This window comes from Symsagittifera roscoffensis, chromosome 5, assembly GCF_963678635.1.
Source record: "Symsagittifera roscoffensis chromosome 5, txSymRosc1.1, whole genome shotgun sequence".
In the NCBI taxonomy this organism is placed as follows: Eukaryota; Metazoa; Xenacoelomorpha; order Acoela; family Convolutidae; genus Symsagittifera; species Symsagittifera roscoffensis.
Window position 1 is genome coordinate 4,224,431 of NC_087066.1, and position 18,381 is coordinate 4,242,811.

General features: G+C 36.5%; 1 protein-coding gene across 1 annotated transcript; it reads right to left on the bottom strand.

Moving 5' to 3' along the window:
- Positions 1-13,876: 13,876 nt before the first annotated feature.
- Positions 13,877-18,282, bottom strand: LOC134846574 (tetraspanin-11-like). Its single transcript, XM_063863958.1, has 3 exons — positions 17,935-18,282; positions 14,948-15,114; positions 13,877-14,225 (listed from the first exon to the last, which is right to left on the bottom strand). Exons 1-3 carry the CDS (start codon positions 18,280-18,282, stop codon positions 13,877-13,879), a joined length of 864 nt encoding a protein of 287 aa, XP_063720028.1.
- Between the last annotated feature and the right edge of the window lie 99 nt (positions 18,283-18,381).

Genomic DNA, 18,381 nt, shown 5'->3' on the forward strand with positions numbered 1-18,381 from the left:
GTATTCTTCAGGTCCCTTGGTCGGATCCCGAAGACGACATTCGGATGTGACCGTATACTTCTATATCTCTTTGATATATGTTTGAGTAAACCACGGGTAGTTTTCGGTATTTCGAAAGTTTTTTGAAACAAAGTCGAATTTTTCGTTCCACTTCTTTCTCAATCAGAAATGACTCATAATCATACGAGTAATCAAAAACATTTTCATAAGTAACAATTGACAGATCGGTCGCTTTTTCATATTTCTGCTTCGCAAAAATGCACCAGGTTATTTGCAATAGCTCGCTCAAATAAAATTGTTCTTTACAACTTTGCTCGGATTCCTTGAACGTATGATTTGTCACTTCTTTCTACCGAGAAAAAACACTATATGACGATTGTGAATGCGCATATTTTTTGACCAAGAACCAGTTGAAAAAACAGAATTTTAATCGTTCACTATCAATATCTTCAGTATGCCAATTTCCTAATAAACTCATTTTGCTGAGTTTGTTTTTCATCAACATGTCTTTATCTTCTATAGAAGACATTTTCACATCAAACGTTTGACTGTTTATAATCGCTATAAATGGATATTATTGGGACTTTATTAATGAACTGTAGTTTAAAGGATTTCTAACTAATGATTTCAACCTATTTTCGTGTTTAGATGGATATTCCCCTTGCTGGTCTCCACGAGTCACCCATCGATTTGCATTATGTGGGAGCTGGAACTCACGAAGGCAAGAGTATCTTTGCTGTGACCGTGGAGTTTACTCCGGCCACCACTGCAGCGAATTTTCAGCTGCATTACATTAAGGTTGCTTTTGAGAAAAAGGAGGGCATATTTGAATATGTTTGTGTTGATGTGGGGAGCATGGAGAACTTCTGGCTGTTCGTGATCTGGCTGCGGGATTCCAGAGTATTGAGAGGCGCTTCAGATTTCAAATGGAGCGTCTAGTCAGTATTCTTCAGGTCCCTTGGTCGGATCCCGAAGACGACATTCGGATGTGGCCGTATACTTCTATATCTCTTTGATATATGTTTGAGTAAACCACGGGTAGTTTTCGGTATTTCGAAAGTTTTTTGAAACAAAGTCGAATTTTTCTTTCCACTTCTTTCTCAATCAGAAATTATTCATAATCATACGAGTAATCAAAAACATTTTCATAAGTAACAATTGACAGATCGGTCGCTTTTTCATATTTCTGCTTCGCAAAAATGCACCAGGTTATTTGCAATAGCTCGCTCAAATAAAATTGTTCTTTACAACTTTGCTCGTATTCCTTGAACGTATGATTTGCTACTTCTTTCCACCGAGAAAAAACACTATATGACGATTGTGAATGCGCAAATTTTTTGACCAAGAACCAGTTGAAAAAACAGAATTTTAATCGTTCACTATCAATATCTTCAGTATGCCAATTTCCTAATAAACTCATTTTGCTGAGTTTGTTTTTCATCAACATGTCTTTATCTTCTATAGAAGACATTTTCACATCAAATGTTTGACTGTTTATAATCGTTATCAATTAATTTTATTGGGACTTTATTAATGAACTGTAGTTTAAAGGATTTCTAACTAATGGTTTCAACCTATTTTCATGTTTTTAGATGGATATTCCCCTTGCTGGTCTCCACGAGTCACCCATTGATTTGCATTATGTGGAAGCTGGAACTCACGAAAGCAAGAGTATCTTTGCTGTGACCGTGGAGTTTACCCCGGCCATCACTGCAGCGAATTTTAAGCTGCATTACATTAAGGTTGCTTTTGAGAAAAAGGAGGGCATATTTGAATATGTATGTGTTGATGCGGGGAGCATGGAGAACTTCTGGCTGTTCGAGATCTGGCTGAAGGATTTGAGAGTACTGAGAGGCGCTTCAGATTTCAAATGGAGCGTCTAGTCAGTATTCTTCAGGTCCCTTGGTCGGATCCCGAAGACGACAATCGGATGTGGCCGTAAACTCCTATATCTCTTTGATATATGTTTGAGTAAACCACGGGTAGTTTTCGGTATTTCGAAAATGTTTTGAAACAAAGTCGAATTTTTCTTTCCACTTCTTCCTCAATCAGAAATGACTCATAATCATACGAGTAATCAAAAACATTTTCATAAGTAACAATTGACAGATCGGTCGCTTTTTCATATTTCTGCTTCGCAAAAATGCACCAGGTTATTTGCAATAGCTCGCTCAAATAAAATTGTTCTTTACAACTTTGCTCGTATTCCTTGAACGTATGATTTGCCACTTCTTTCCACCGAGAAAAAACACTATATGACGATTGTGAATGCGCATATTTTTTGACCAAGAACCAGTTGAAAAAAAAACATAATTTTAATCGTTCACTATCAATATCTTCAGTATGCTAATTTCCTAAAAAACTCAATTTGCTGAGTTTGTTTTTCATCAACATGTCTTTATCTTCTATAGAAGACATTTTCACATCAAAAGTTTGACTGTTTATAATCGTTATAAATGGGTATTATTGGGACTTTATTAATGAACTGCAGTTTAAAGGATTTCTAACTAATGATTTCAACCTATTTTCATGTGTTTAGATGGATATTCCCCTTGCTGGTCTCAACGAGTCACCCATTGATTTGCATTATGTGGGAGCTGGAACTCACGAAGGCAAGAGTATCTTTGCTGTGACCGTGGAGTTTACCCCGCCCACCACTGCAGCGAATTTTAAGCTGCATTACATTAGGGTTGCTTTTGAGAAAAAGGAGGGCAAATTTGAATATGTATGTGTTGATGTGGGGAGCATGGAGAACTTCTGGCTGTTCGAGATCTGTCTGCGGGATTCGAGAGTACTGATATGCGCTTCAGATTTCAAATGAAGCGTCTAGTCAGTATTCTTCAGGTCCCTTGGTCGGATCCCGAAGACGACATGCGGATGTGGCCGTAAACCCTTCCTCTGCTCTCCTATCCGTACTCCTGTCAACATTCCGTTTTTATTTTATTTCTGTCTAATTTTTCATATGTTACTTTATCTATTATTTATCAAGTCCTCCTTACCTTCTTACCCTCTTATTATTTGTCAAGTCCTTCGTCCTTCTCAAGCAGGTCAGTTTTTTATTGAGGTCTCAAACTTATTTAGTTGAACAGTGGGAAAGTTTGGATGGGATTAAATTTAACCACCGTGTGAGAATAAAAACCAAAGTGTTTTGTCTGTCGGGTGTCCTAAGAGAGGGGTCTTTTTATTTTGGGCAGGGTCCTTTGGGTCTTTAAAAAAGATGGGTCCTTTTGGACCCTACTTTTCGTAGGACCCCAATGACCTCCCCCCGTCGAAAAGACCCCCCCCCCTTAGGACACACTAGCTTAATTCCAAAAAGGATACAGTTGCGAATCGGAGTTTCGCATAACCCTGCGAAATGAATGATTCTAAGAGCCGAAAGACAAAATACGAGCAGCTATGATTAATGACGCTAGATTTAATATTAACAACAACCTCTCCAAACCATCGATCACGCTCGAAGCAATGAATCAATGCTTGAACAATTTTCATTACTTTCAACGTTTCACATTTGACGTTTCAAGAAACATTTTTCAGAATTGCGTTTACTTAAAGCCCACTTCTGAAAACTTGTTTCAGTTCACTTTGTGAAATTTTCCATTCCTTTAAGTTCTTCAAACTGCCCAACAATGTGGACCTTTATTTGTATAGTTAGTTTTCATTAGTTTTTCTTCAACTGCTGTAATCTTGTCATTTTTTGTTTTCGTCTGCGTCTTCTCTGTCGTTGCAGAATCTGAATCGTTATCAGGCGTTCCGTGTGGTTCAGAGTCTTCGTCTTCTTCCTCGTCTCGCTTGGCTTTATCTGCTGCCCAATCTCTTTCACTGTCTCCAACAGTCCTTCTGGTTCTGCGTCTTAACATATGTTGAGCTGAAACTTGTCGACGGTTTCTTGGGTGCAGGCATGGCTGTAGATGTTGAAGAGGACTTCTACATGCTTCTTTGTTTCTGTTCAGCTTGTTCCGTAGTCATTTAGGCCGCGAAGTAGGCATATTTGTTCATAGCTAATTGTTCGTCAAGTTTGAGAGATTTCAAAATCAGTATGAAGCAGGTCTTTCACGAATTAGGCATATTTGTTCATAGCTAATTGTTCATCAAGTTTGAGAGATTTCAAAATCAGTATGAAAGCAGGTCTGTACAATTTGTTAGCTTGTTGTTCTACATCATACAAACAAGAAACTGATGATTCAAGACCGGCTGGAACTTTATCAACGCAAAGCTCTCGATTATCTTTCTTTATTATGACTCGCTCTGACTTTTTGCAAAATTTTAAGAACTTCAGTGGCTCACTCAAGTTTATTTTCGTCCATGGTTTGTAATTGTAGCATGATACTTTTAATGGATAAGGCCTCACTAAGCTCAGCTTTTGTTTCCAGTTCATTTGCTTAATCTTCAGTCAGAAGGAGAGCTTCTTCTTGTGGATTGTCTTCTGCTTTGGTAACAATAGGTATTTCAGGGGTTGGTATGACTAGAAGATCAGTTGCCGATGTTACTGATTTGGAGGTTTTAAGCGGTGCAAGCATAAAAGTTGCAGTTTTTCATGTTTGATGGAAAGGTCAATTCAAAAATGCACTGCATGTGGTTGTTCTCTGATGAACAAATGCTTCGGAATTAGAACAAATCTTCTGCTGCCAATGTTTTGCTGTCGAATACTTGAAGGAAAATTCTGTCTAATTAGATAAAATCCTTGTTTGCTCAGTATAATAGTTGGTTTTTTCCGAAAATCGTTGTTGGATTGATTGAAAAGTTGAATGCTCTTTCGAACTTATTATGATTATGATTATTATGATGATTATCATTATGATTATTATAATTATCAACATAATTAGTATTAAGATTATTATTATTACCAAAATTATTATGATTATTATTATGATTATGATTATTATTATGATTATAATTATTATGATTATGATTAATATGATGATTATTATGACTATTATTATTATTATTATTATTATTATTATTATTATTATTATTATTATTATTATTACTTTACTCTTATTACGATTATTATTCATTTTTACTATTATGATCATTATGATTATCATTATTATTCGCCGCGAATCAATTATTCGAGAAAAATCGCATTGATGGAATGATTAAATTGATGCTACTAACGTGTTTGATAACATGAATAGACGTCTTGCCCTCAACAATGTACATTATACTTGTCCGCCTGTAGCTTGCTTTTTAGAAAACGCATATAAAAACTCTGCGAGGCTATTTTCGATCCAAAACTTCGAATTGTTATCTGAGGAAGGCACCACGCAAGGTGACAACTTGTCAATGGCATTTTATGCTCTCGCATTGGTGCCAATGATAAAAAAAATAGAAAACGCAAACATTTGTCAACAATGGTACGCCGATGATGCATCAGCCCTGGGAAAGTTATTCGAAATGAAATCTTCGCAAAAAATTAATGCATTGGGTCCTAAATTTGGGTTTTTCCGAATGTTTCTGAAGGTTGGCCCATAGTGAAAGATGAAGCAACCTTCGAGAGAGCAAAGTTAATTTCGAACAATACGAATACCAATATTTCCATCAAAGATCACAATAATTTGGGTGCATTCATTGGATCTGAGGAAGGCAAAGACTCAAATATTCAGAAAAAAGACAGAAGGGTGAACTGACGAAGTGAAATTCTTTACCAAAAAGGCTGAAAGCGAACCACATATCTGCTATACTGTTTTTAATAAAATACTCCAAAGCAAATTGAATTTCCTTAAAAGAACAATAAATTTTTGCTAAGTGTTGTCACGTCATGAATTGAGCCCAGAAGAAAGATTAATCTTGTCACTCTCAAAACAATATGGAGGAATGGGCATCAATATTCCGAGCAGAATCAGCAGTTTCTCATTGAAATTTTCAAAGATTTTAACACTGCCAAACTTTAAAAAACTAGTCAATGAAGAATGTGAACAAAATGACAATCACACAATTTTCAGTCGAAATTTAACGTAAGCTAAGAATGAAATATGGACGAGATACTACAGTGAAATTGTTAACACATCAAATGACACAATGAAAAGTTCACTAGAATTACTTCAGTATAAATGAACATCAAAATGGCTGTCGTCTAATCCTTCAAAAAAGCACGGAATGTATCTAAGCCTGAAAGAGTTCAAGGATGCCATTCATATTGGCTATGATTGGAAATTGCAGGTCATATCTGCAGTCTGCGAATGTTAAATCTGCCGACCATGCCATGATATGCAAGTTAGGAGGGTTCACCTTTAAAGACATAATATAGTGAGAGATATAAGCTCACAGATGCTCCAGCTCACATGCAAAGATGTTTCAATCGAACCTGTTCTAAATCCAACACATACAAACAGAAGAGAAAACGCCGCGGAACAAGAAACTGCCTTCTCAAAGAAAGTTCTGGCGGACAATCTTTGAGAAGGCAAGAGAAGAGGGTCACTTTGGTAACTGAGTAAATTTCGGTTTAAAATCCGGTCAATGTTGAATAATATTCAAAGAAATCAGCCTTATCAATTTTTCAATCAAACAATCTAAATACCGAGGGTTGGAAACCAAAATCTGATATTTGAACATCATGTCGAGCGCTGGATAGAAGTATTTGTATGAGTCCGACTTTCCAATGTGTTTGAGAACGAATCCGAATGCGAAATTTATTGAACCCGAACAAGGAACTTCCAAGGAAATTTGCAAGCGAAATTTAGTGTATCCGAACAAAGAACTTCCAAAGAAATCTGCTGAATTCTTTCTTTGGTCAATTTCTTCTATTCGGACATTTTATCATCCCGGAAGAAAAACTTGCGGGGTTTTTATTTCCTCTAGCAAACTTTCGTTGGACTCAAAGTCGGTTAGACCTACGCGACCAGTGTTGAAGTGAGTCCTCACTCATTTTTGCGCATGTATTTTTTCCTGTTATTTGGAATAGGTGCTAAACGATTCCACTATACAAAAGAGACACGATAAGGAACCTGAATTGGCTGAAGTTTCGGCAGACGATGTTTCCTGGTGAAGGAGATCAAATTCTAATTGAAAATGTCAAAACAGGACACAGTAAACATTTGAACTCATGCGTTTTCATGTTAAGAATCAAGTGTCTGCTGGAGTACCATGAAAAACAAACAGGACATTTCCCTAGTTTTGATGGCATTTTCTATTAAACAAAAACGTAAAGGAGCTGGAAAAATTGAGATATACTTGTTTTCCCTCGGATAAAGGGACATCAAACTTAAAAAATTGTTTCTAAAATCAGAATGCAGCATGTTTTGTATGGATTGAATAACAGAAGCCGATAGATAAATTTTTGCAACAGAAAATTTATTCGCTTTTGTACAACAGAGAGGCATAAATTTGTGATTACGGTAGAACTAGAAACGTTTACGGAGCAGTTTTTTAAAAAATATTCTCGGCTGTGTTAAAACTGGAATTGATAACTAAAGATTGAATTGTTGAGCCGAAGAAAAAATTTCAAGCAGGCAACTGGAAAAGATTTTGATTCGCCTTAAATTAAAAAAAAACAGAAAACAAGCAATCAACAGTCAGATATGAAAAACCAGACATATGCAATAGTCCTGGTTAGAGTTTTCAAATATTTGTCAAAAATAGGGATATGAAGATCACAAAAAGGTCATCAACAAATTGATTCGCAGTGTTAAGCAACAAAAAATTGATTGAAGTGAGAAAATTTGTCGAAACGAAGAAATTGATCAGCGGAAATGAATACTGATTGATATGAGTAGGATTCATTTCGAATCGAAGAAATTGATTGATGCGACAACTAATATTGATTGATGCGAGTAGGATTAGTTAAATTTTAAAAAACAATAAGAACAACCACATGCCATTTAAGATAATATTCAATTCAAAATACAACTTCAAATTTGCAATTCTCGCGACCGAAGGTGCTTTTTGTTCTCATATTGAGAGGGAAACAAATTCCTTGACTATGAGTAATCATTACGTAATAGATGAACAGTGTTGATCTTGTTCTAGTTTTAGGTGATGTCATGCTTTATTTGCTTGGAAGTTTCCATGCGCTTATATTCATGGACGCAAACAAACTCCGAACTTCTCTATATTGACTTGTTAGAGTAATAATCAAGGCCCGAATTAATATGTTATAACATAAAAACATATGTTTCAACATATTTTGCTCTTTTTAACATAAAACATGATGATGATGGGTTTTAACATAATGTTCGAATATTGAACATGCAGAAATAAGCGCTGCTACTTTCTCAAGTGATAGTTGATCAAATTGTTTGTATGCTTTCAAGGGTAACTTCCCAAACGGCATAATTCCCAAATGGCATAAAAACAAATTAATTCCCATATGGCATAAACATTTTCAATAAAGGTGTGAAAACTTTGGGGCGTGAAAAAGTAAGATCTTTCCAGACAGTTTTCACGCCTTATTTTGTTCACTTGTCATCAAATTACTAATCACACATCAACATTTAATTCAAGCAGAACTAAATTCTTAAAAATGAGCCAAATTGAAGTTTTCAAAAAGGGACAAGTTTGTAATTTGTATTATGACGGATATTTTTATTAAAAAAATCGAAGCTACAACCAAAATTTTTTTTGGCTTTGTACTGAAACTGAATGCGGCTCCAGGCTCATTTCAAATATTGAAATGGATACCTTGTTAACTCATCCAACTTCTCATGCCCATATGCCCGACTATGACCGCTATAAAGATCTCACTTTAAAAAAGATCTCACTTTAACCAATGATACAATTCTCGTCTCATTCAGAAATGTAAAACTGAAATTGTATCGCCAACGATACACAATGATGCCTAGAATTCCTAGAAGTATCGAATCGTTAAGAATTCGAGATGAATGGGCTGAAACACAGGATGGAAAAAAGCTTTTGTTAAAAATTGACAGAGTGCTGTATTGTGATTTTCTCAAGCAAATGGCAATTGAAAGCGCTTTCCAAGTGTAGAACTATTCTTTCTGGTGGAACTTTTAAATCGTCACCGAAAATTTTTTACCAAGTTTACGTGATTTTTGGAGTATTTCGAGAATCAAAAATTCCCTTGGTTTGGTGTTTGCTTCAAAATTAAAAGACAGGAATATATCGACGAATGCTACAAATAGTATCAAGAAAGCTTCAGAGAATGGACATGCAACTAAAAATCAAAGAAATTATCTGCGACTTTGAGCTTGGATTCAAGGTGAGATACAGCATTTCTGTAACTTCTTACCTTGACATCTTAATCAGTTTTTGAGACCACCATGGAATTTCACCAGATATGTTTCTGGTGGATGTCTGTCAAGATTGCGCTGAGGTGAAGAGTGCCTGTCCATAGAATTCACTAGGTAAATTCTATGGACAGGCACTTTTCACCTCGGCGCCAACTTGACCGACATCCCCCAGAACCGTCTCAGACATGATCCCTATGATGGCCTCAAAACCATCTACGACCACTAGGAGCAGAGTTTTGGGATTCTTGTGTTTCAGGCAGCAGTAGAAACAGATTTTTCAACTGTTTCCAAAAATTTCACCAGGTACTTCAAGAAGCATCGACAAGATTACTGGTTTCCCGATTTACAAATCTTAGTGCCTTTTTTAACTATTTTGAGGCAACTTGGTTGCATCAATTTCCACCAAATATCTACAACGTTTATGCCAGGCAGAGCACTCTGAGAACAATAAATGCATGTGAATGCTACAACAATCGACTGAATACACGAGTAGGTTGTCGAATTCGCCCAAATTTTTGGGTGTTTGTTAAAAGTTTACAAAATGAAGAAAACTTGGCAAGAAGATCTTACAGGCGATTCCAATTGGGCTACCAAGCTGATGTTCCTCAAAGAAAAAAATGTAGAAACTTAAACGCAATGATTTGGAACGTGAAACAAAGATTCGAAATCCAATCGCTTGATATTGACTAGTATTGGGATAGTATTTCAGAAATCTGCCAAAACTTGTAAAAATTAAAGTTCAATTGATTTCTTTCTTTCTGCTGAAAATTCCGGTTATAATGTTTACAAGTTAATTTAGATCTTACTGTCACTTTTCAAAAGTTAGACTGTTAATGCTATTGGGGAATTATGCCATTTGAGACGTAATCGCTTTCAAGTAGTTTGTTTGCTCTCAAGTGTTAGTTGATCAAATAGTTTGTTTGCTTTGTTCCGCCTTTCTCTACACGATTTTCTTTTCAGTTGCGCTTATGCCATGGGTCGCTATCAAGTAACCGGGAGTTTTCTTTTACTTTCACTCGATGGTGGAAAAAATATGGGAGTTTTTGCCAGGTGCCTTGTGGATTTTTAATCGATTGCAATTATCGTGCGAAGACATTGGCCAACCAGCCTTTTTTTATCGGCACCTCGTCAGTCCTATCTCGACCAGCAATCCTCGAAACGACTTTTTCACGTGTCAACTTGCCTTTTCAAAAATTGAAAAACGCGACCTTCAAGGCTTTCATGGAAAAGTATACAAAGCCAGCCGTTCCGGATGAGTCAACGCTACTGAAAACCTACTTGCCAGGAGAATATCAAAAGCAGATGAATGCAATCAAGCAGAAGACAAATGACGAGTACAAGCTTTTTTCATGGTTTTTTCTTCACTTTGGCAAGTTGCTTTGTGTTCCAGGGAAAGACATTTACATCATTGTTGACGAATGCACTGATGTAACTGACAGAGCAGTGGCTGCACTTCTTGTTGGCGTTTTAGACGGATTCACAGACGAGAAACCACAGTTTTTTGAAGTGGTTGAATTGGAACAAACTAACAACTCGACTATCACGCAGTTCGTTAATTCCACAAGGATTAAACTTTTAATGGAGACATCGAGTACACACGGTTGAAGTGTTTGATATCAAACAGTCCGTCTTACATGATACAAGCTAGTCGGAACTTGAAGATGTTGTACCCAGAAAAGCGCCATATCACTTGCGCAGCACATGGTATTCAGCGAGTATTCAAGGAGATTCAGAAAAACTTTCCTGTTGTCAACGACTTTCTCACTTTTGTAAAGAAAGCTTTCAAGAAAAGTGGTCGGCGACGCAGACTTTTCAAAGAGAAAACCGGAATCAGTTTACCACCAGAGCCAGTTGCGACTAGATGGAATACCTGGCTAGAGTCTGCAATTTACTGCTGCGAAAATTTCGAGAAACTTACTTTATCCTTGAACATCTCGACGAGCATGAATCTTTAGCAATTTCTTCGTTGAAAGCACTCGTATTCACGAAAAAGGAAGAACTGGCCGTGTCTCTGGCCTGCATTACTGGAGAGTTTGCGCATTTGGTGACTGTGATAAAAAAAACTGTAAGAAAGGATCTCAGTTGGGGTTGCTGTCCAACTGGTTGAAGAGTTTACTCTACCAGACCATTACAAAGAAAAATTAATGGCTGGTCTCAACAGGAATCCGGACTAGGAGTTCGTTAGCGAAGCTGGCGGGGTTCTCAATGGAAAAGTTGGGTCAACTGGTCTAGACCCTGGCTGAAAACTTGGAAAACTTGAAATTTTACATGGTTGTTATGTGGAACACTGTGAAATTCGAGTTTCATTTAACATTTTTTGAAACATTTTTTAGCATTTTTATTAACCTTTTTATGAACATAAATTGTTCAAAATAATAACAAAAAATTCCGGGCCCTGGCAATAATCGACCCTGAATGCAAACAAACACCACGTTTTGTGGATAATTCCTGTATTTTTAGAATACTCTAGAAACAAGCAAAATCAGAAGTGTAAATTCATTCTATTCTTAACCGCTTACAAATCAGTTGCTCTGTTATCCTAAAAAAACCCAATCTTGTTCTTCCTTCTGCGATGAATAACGTAACTTCTCCAACGAACTCAAAACTGAACAAAAAAAGGTAACAAAATTCGGACGATCGACATTGGACACAAAAAAAAATCTATCGGATTCATTCGTGATGCCTCAATGTCCGAGTACTTTTGGGACTTTAAGGATGTTACTTTCAGAGCTTCACGATTATCAATTGCTAAAATGATTAGGATAGACTGAAAATTGAGTTATCTCAGAACCAATAGTAATTACAAAAGGTCAGCAATTAGCTTCATCAAAATGGGTACACATTAAAGTGTTTCGACAATCGATCCTAGAATAATTTCAATTGCATCCGACGCTATTTCTTTCAAGGAATGAAGTTAGAAAGTTATGATTTAATTTACCATCAATCACGAGAGAAACTGGCTCAATCTTTAAAGCAATTGAATAAACGGTAGCAGCTCCTATTTTCTGCCTTATTTTCCAAATTTTTTCGGAAATTTAACAGGGCGGCTGAACCCTGGGCAAATTTCTATCTAGCGCTTTCAATACGCGATTTAGCTGTGAAACCCAAGTTTGACTCTGTCTAATTTCTCATAATTTCATATAAAACTATCTCTTTAGTTGGAAACTACTGACAACTATAGTCATTTACAAAGCTTTGCTTATAAAGGAGTTAAATTAAATGTTGGTTATGTCATATTTCACAAACGTACAGAGTAGGGAAAAACGTTAAATTAGTTTGAGTTAAATATCCTAAGGATCCGTTAGTATCCCATCCTCATGTACTTTTCGTTTGGGCCAGAAATAGATCAGCCCATTCTGTGCAAACCACAACACAAAATCCTTGCTTAACGGTTTCAAATTTCTCCTGCTCCATAAAAATTTCCCGACAATTGTTCAGCGGCGAATCATTGACAATAGCTGACTGATTTATTCCTTTCAAATTAGGTTTTAATGTTTTTTTTTACTCGTCGAGACAACAGTAGGTCTGCGAGCAGAGGGCTACTATATCCGTGCAGCCAAATTCCTTGAATAACTCTGGAGTTCTTTGATCGAACTCGCGAGGAAAAAAATTACTTTTTACGGCAGCACAAACTTTTCTCGACAATCGTCTGATCGCATCGAACACCAAGATTGTTTCATTTCAGCTTTCATTATATCATCTATATTTCCAATATGGATAAAAATATACAAACTGCGGATTTTATAACATGTCAACTTTGAAAGAAAAATCGGTTTTTTAATTTCAAAAATTACATGAATTTGAATATGTCAATTCTAAATCGCCCAAAAAGTCCTTAAAAGATAAACGATCAACTACTTAGAAGGATACTCCCGAAAACGAAAATTGTGATTGAGCCAGAACTTGCTCTGACATAGGAAAATTGTTTTCACAGAGGCGAAGCTGCAATTTCGAAGTCTGCAATGTGTCGAAATCAAATCCCTGACCTAGTGATTAAAAATTCACGAGTCCTAGCATCTGCACTATGCGCGCTTGTCAATTAAGAAAACACTAGCCACCAATAAAACATATGCAAATATTTAATGCTTTGTAATAGGTAAACCAGATATGGTATTGCTACAAAAATGCAGTAAAAAAAATGAATACTTTTATTAGTCTAAGTGTTTGAAAAAAAATGAGATCGTCCAATGACACTACACTCCGCTTGTAATAATTCTTTAAATAACTTCCTGACTAGTAGCCTGAATCGATTGCAAGGTTTGTAAAATTGCATTAAAAATAACAATTTCAGCAAAATTTCGAAAATTGATATCCACGCGAAGAAGAACGTTACTACTTTCCATAACTCATTACAGGAAAAATTAATTTTGATTAAACGTGATAAAAACGTGTCAAAATTTTAAGTATAAAATATAAATTTCTAGTTCGCACATCAATCCTATCTATTCCTTGCTCAACGCTTCTGGGTTAGTTGTGCCTAACAACTTGTTACTATTGCCACCTGTTTAAGTACGCGCGTAGACAAAGATGTTAACAGGAAAAGTCTCCAAAACGATTTCAAAACACTTGCTTTCGCAAGTGCTGAAATATGTTAAGCAAAAGATAGTATAGTTATCACTTTAAACCGTGTTTGACGCGCAAACAAGGCACTGAAACTTGCTATCACTATCTGAAATTATAGAGACTTTCTATTAGTACCACTGCCACACGACTTGTTTGCGAACTCGTTTAAGTAGAACCAGTGCCGAAACTAAAGCCATTACTTGCAAAAGTATGACACATATCGCACACAAAGACAGCACTAAGAGATTTCTGGCGAAGAAATCGGCCACTTGTTTGAAACAGCCCTGATTGTGCAGGTTGTTAGGGTGACTCATAGTCCCGCAATTGTCCAACACTGTCTTGCAGCACGAGTCGGGCACGTGAACAAACATCTCATCCCGGTCGTCGGCTGATTTGCCTCTGTTCTGGTTCTGCACCCAGGAGGAATACTGCCAGTCCATGAATGAGTTCACGCCGCAGCACTGGTGGTCTTGGTGTCTAAAACAAAAAATAGCAGCCTAGTTATTGATTGTCTTTACCTTTGAGTATCTTGATGAATGATCCGCTTTGATCGCAGCAGAGATCACATCATAAAAGCTGCATATAGATGGATCAGACAAATACTTGGCATAAAATGACTGAATCTCATCCGAATCCGTTAATGCGAGTTGAGTTCGAGGAAATTAGATAAAATTATAAAGTGAGTAGATTGAAAATACTAATGAAAATTGGGTGATATACCACAATAGGTGGTAGGGTCTATATAAATAGCTGGATCGCTTTTTGTTATACTTGGCACATTTTTATAATTTAATTCAAAAGCTAAATTTTTCGCAAATGAAGTTTAGACTGAATTTTTGAATATTATTTCATCTGGCAGAGTAATGTAATTACAAAAAATATCTTAGTGGTGCTACAATTGATTGAAAATGAAAGGACTATATTATGCATCATAGTTCTCAAATTTAATAAATGCTCTATACTCAAAATAACCACCTATTGTAACATATCACCGAAAATTGACTTCTAGGCAATTGAAAAATTATAAGAGAGAAATTATTAAAATCACTCGTATTGAAAGTAACTGAAATCTTTAGCAGTTAAAATTCATACTGTCGGCTTTGTCATATTTGTCCGTTGAAGATTGAAAAATTGCATCAAATTAGCTAACTTTTTAGAGCATCATTAATACAATTGACTTGTTTTGAACAACTACTCACAGCTGGTCCAGTGCTTTGGTGACGTCGCCATTTGACCCGTACTGGTTGACTATTGTGCTGTTGAAGTGGGACTCCAGTTTCCTGTAGGTCTTCCCCCTGTACACTAGTGCCACTATCACCACTGACAACTCAACTGCGATCACCACACCCACCAACACTGCGTATATCTAAACACATGTCAACAAATGAAACTAACCACTTCAATAGAAAAGCAAAAACTCAGATATACGTTTAAAAAAATTTCATGCAATCTTGTCGTTACCAATGACCTAGTAATATGCTGAGTTGTGCCCAAAAAGTTCCTTTTTAATCGCATAAAATATTAGATGTCACTTTGTGTAAGGGTCGAGATACAAATGCGGTAAAATCCTGTCGAGACAAAGCCGAGACATTAACTTACCGCATTTTTATAAAGACGTCCAAATTCTTTTGGAACTCGTGACAAAAACATACAGCAGCTTAGAGATTCATCACCCATCGGACGAAAAAAGGTGCATAACTGAAGTTCAAAACTGCCAGGATTTTTTGTTTGCTTCGAAGCATTGAAAAACTTTTCATATAAAATTTATTGAAGTTTTACTATCTCTACCAGTGGTTTACTGGTAATATATTTGCCTCTCTACACGAGAAATTTAGTTCGAATCTTGAGATGACCACAAAACCATAGTGACTTCGAAAATTTAGCGCATCTGAAATCTTTCGCTAAGTTTTCATCAAAGCACTGACCAAACTTAGAAGCATGCGCATATTTCTCAGGGGTATAATTGCCTTTGGACCCCTAAACAAGAAATGAATGCATATTTTTGAGCTAGGTGACTATTCAGAAAATTGCGAACAGCTGTGTACGTTATAATTTCAAATTTCGTAGTGTCAATGTTTTGATGAACAAATCAAATTATCGGGACAATGGCAAATTTCAGTATTTTTTGATTTCTTGTCAGGTGGTAGACTGAGACTCTGTGCTATCTGGGCTGCCACTAATTTCGGTCACCGAGATTGGGCGAAAATACAAATTAGCCATATTAATCTCGACTTCAAAAATGACAAATAAAGGATTTTTAAAGACCGCAAAATTTCTTGAGATCCTACCGAACACATTCAAAATGCAATAAACTAAATGTTTCAAAACAAAATGAACATACATGCATTAAAAAAGGATTCCATGATAACAAAAATAGGTACAAGCATGAATAACTGATGCAGTCAGTACGAGCACAAAAAACACGAGCTTCTAGATTTTCAACTGAGTTGAAGCTGCCCCTTCAAATCCATGCACTAAAAAATGATGCTCTCAAAATTCGACACAAAACGAGATTCAATCAAGGTACCTTTCGACACATAAAATCTAAAATATACGGGGACATTTTTCTGAAAAGCCAAACGATAATTATTAAACATTTAAGAGCTCTAGGTGTCTTTTTTTCAAGAGATCTGGTAATTTTCAAGGGACCAGTCTATCATAGTAGTGCTCGTTAGTCGAAAACCACGAGCGCCTTATATCACTCAAAGATTAGTTATGATAACTCCTCAACTTAGACAGCAATGGTTACGTTTTTCTTATTAGAAGGATGAAACCTATTGTTCCGACTTTCACATGTAATGATTTTTGGTAACGCTCTGGGGGTTAGAAAGTTGCCACTTGGGCAAAATTCTGGACTAAATTATGTGCGCTTTGAAAATTTTGCACAGAGGCGCAGCAGCGCTTCGCAAAGATTTGTGAGAACACGACAAAAAGCTGCTATCAAAGGAAATAAGAAAAAGTAGAAATAAACCAAAACTCGGCTACGTGTAGGATTTGAATCTGCTACCTACTGCAATCAAGAGATTTTGAGTCTCACGCACTGTCTCTTTAGCCACGCAAGCTTAACAACCGACAAACACTAGTCATGAATAAAGCAGCTACATACGCTAATAAATTGCAATTGCGCTCCAGCAAAAGTGGCACCAAGAACAAATAGACTCAATTTTGCAAGTAATAATTGGGAATATAACAAACTGAAGACGACCAAACTAACTTTGCACACCACTATATTGTCATGACACGATCCTCGCTGAACTGCTCGTTTTATACTTTGATGATGAAAATGTCACGCGCATTATTTACGCGTGGCGAATTATCCCGCACTGCAAAATTTTTTCCTAACTCAATTGAGGCAAGCTAATTGGTATTATTGTTCCGACTTTCGAAGAAAGTAACGGATTATTTGTGCTCGGGGTGGTTTTTTTCTCCAAACAAATTTCGTCTTTTCAACTAGAAAGTTATGACCGAATTTTTTACACATAGACGGAGCTTCGCATCCCTTGCAATACAATAAAAGCATAGCATTGCAAGCCAGCGAACAGAGACAAACAACTAAGTCGAAAAACTGTCAAAAGCTGAAAAAGAAACACAAAAAGTTGTCTTTAAAGACTGAGTGATTAAGTTAAAAAACTTTAAAATTTTGCACCACAATCAACCTGAACTAATTTAAAAAACCAATTTTTGTCTTTCAAACAATACAAAATAGTTAGCCGATACAACAAGCCAAAACCATTATGACAGAAAAAAACTTTCAACTGAAAAAAGGAAAAGCGAGAATCCAGATTGAGTAAATTTTAAATTACAGGAGAAAATCAAAAGGCCGACAAAACATTTTTTCCCAGAAAAAACTCCAGATTCATTTATAGGCTGTTTGTCATAAGTGCAACATTACTAGGAGCAAAATCTAGCACATTTTATTTTATATGGCGTGTGGGAGGATCAGTCATCAGTTTTTAGCGAACACTGCTCCATAGACCTTAAAAGGCAATCGGAACATTCAGGACTTCGCCCTGATACGAACAGTCTTGTTAATTTCATACACCACTCAAATTCTAGCACTTAAAATTTGATACTATTAGCCTAAAATTCATCCATGATCAATATTTCATTAACCTAACACTAGTCGAGACCAGATGATAGGCAGTCAAGAACATTCGGGCTTCGCCCTTTTTCTATTTATTCTTACTTTAAGCAGAAGTTTCCCCTCTTTAAATGCAGCATACAGGCCAAACAAGGACACGATAACCACGAAAACGCCCACAAACACGAGAGTCCAAGTCACGAATCCATATGTAGCTCCCGATAGGAAGTTTCCATAGTAATCTCTATGCGCCAATGAGAGACATCCAACCACAATTAGAAGAATACCAGCCAATAGGAAGAAAGCATTGGCTATTATCATGATGTAAGTCTGGATACTGCGCGATTCGCAGTCGCAGCAGCACTTTTTCTTCTTTTTCTCCGATTTCCGAGGGGATGAGGATGAGTGCATTAATGAGACGCCCTGAGACCCGTCCGAATAAAAGGGATCCATGATGCCAGTCAGATGAATAAACAATTACTGTACAGATTTCAAGTAAAATAAATCGATTTTTATCTGAAACAATTTGTCAGATAAGTTCAATCGGTTTTC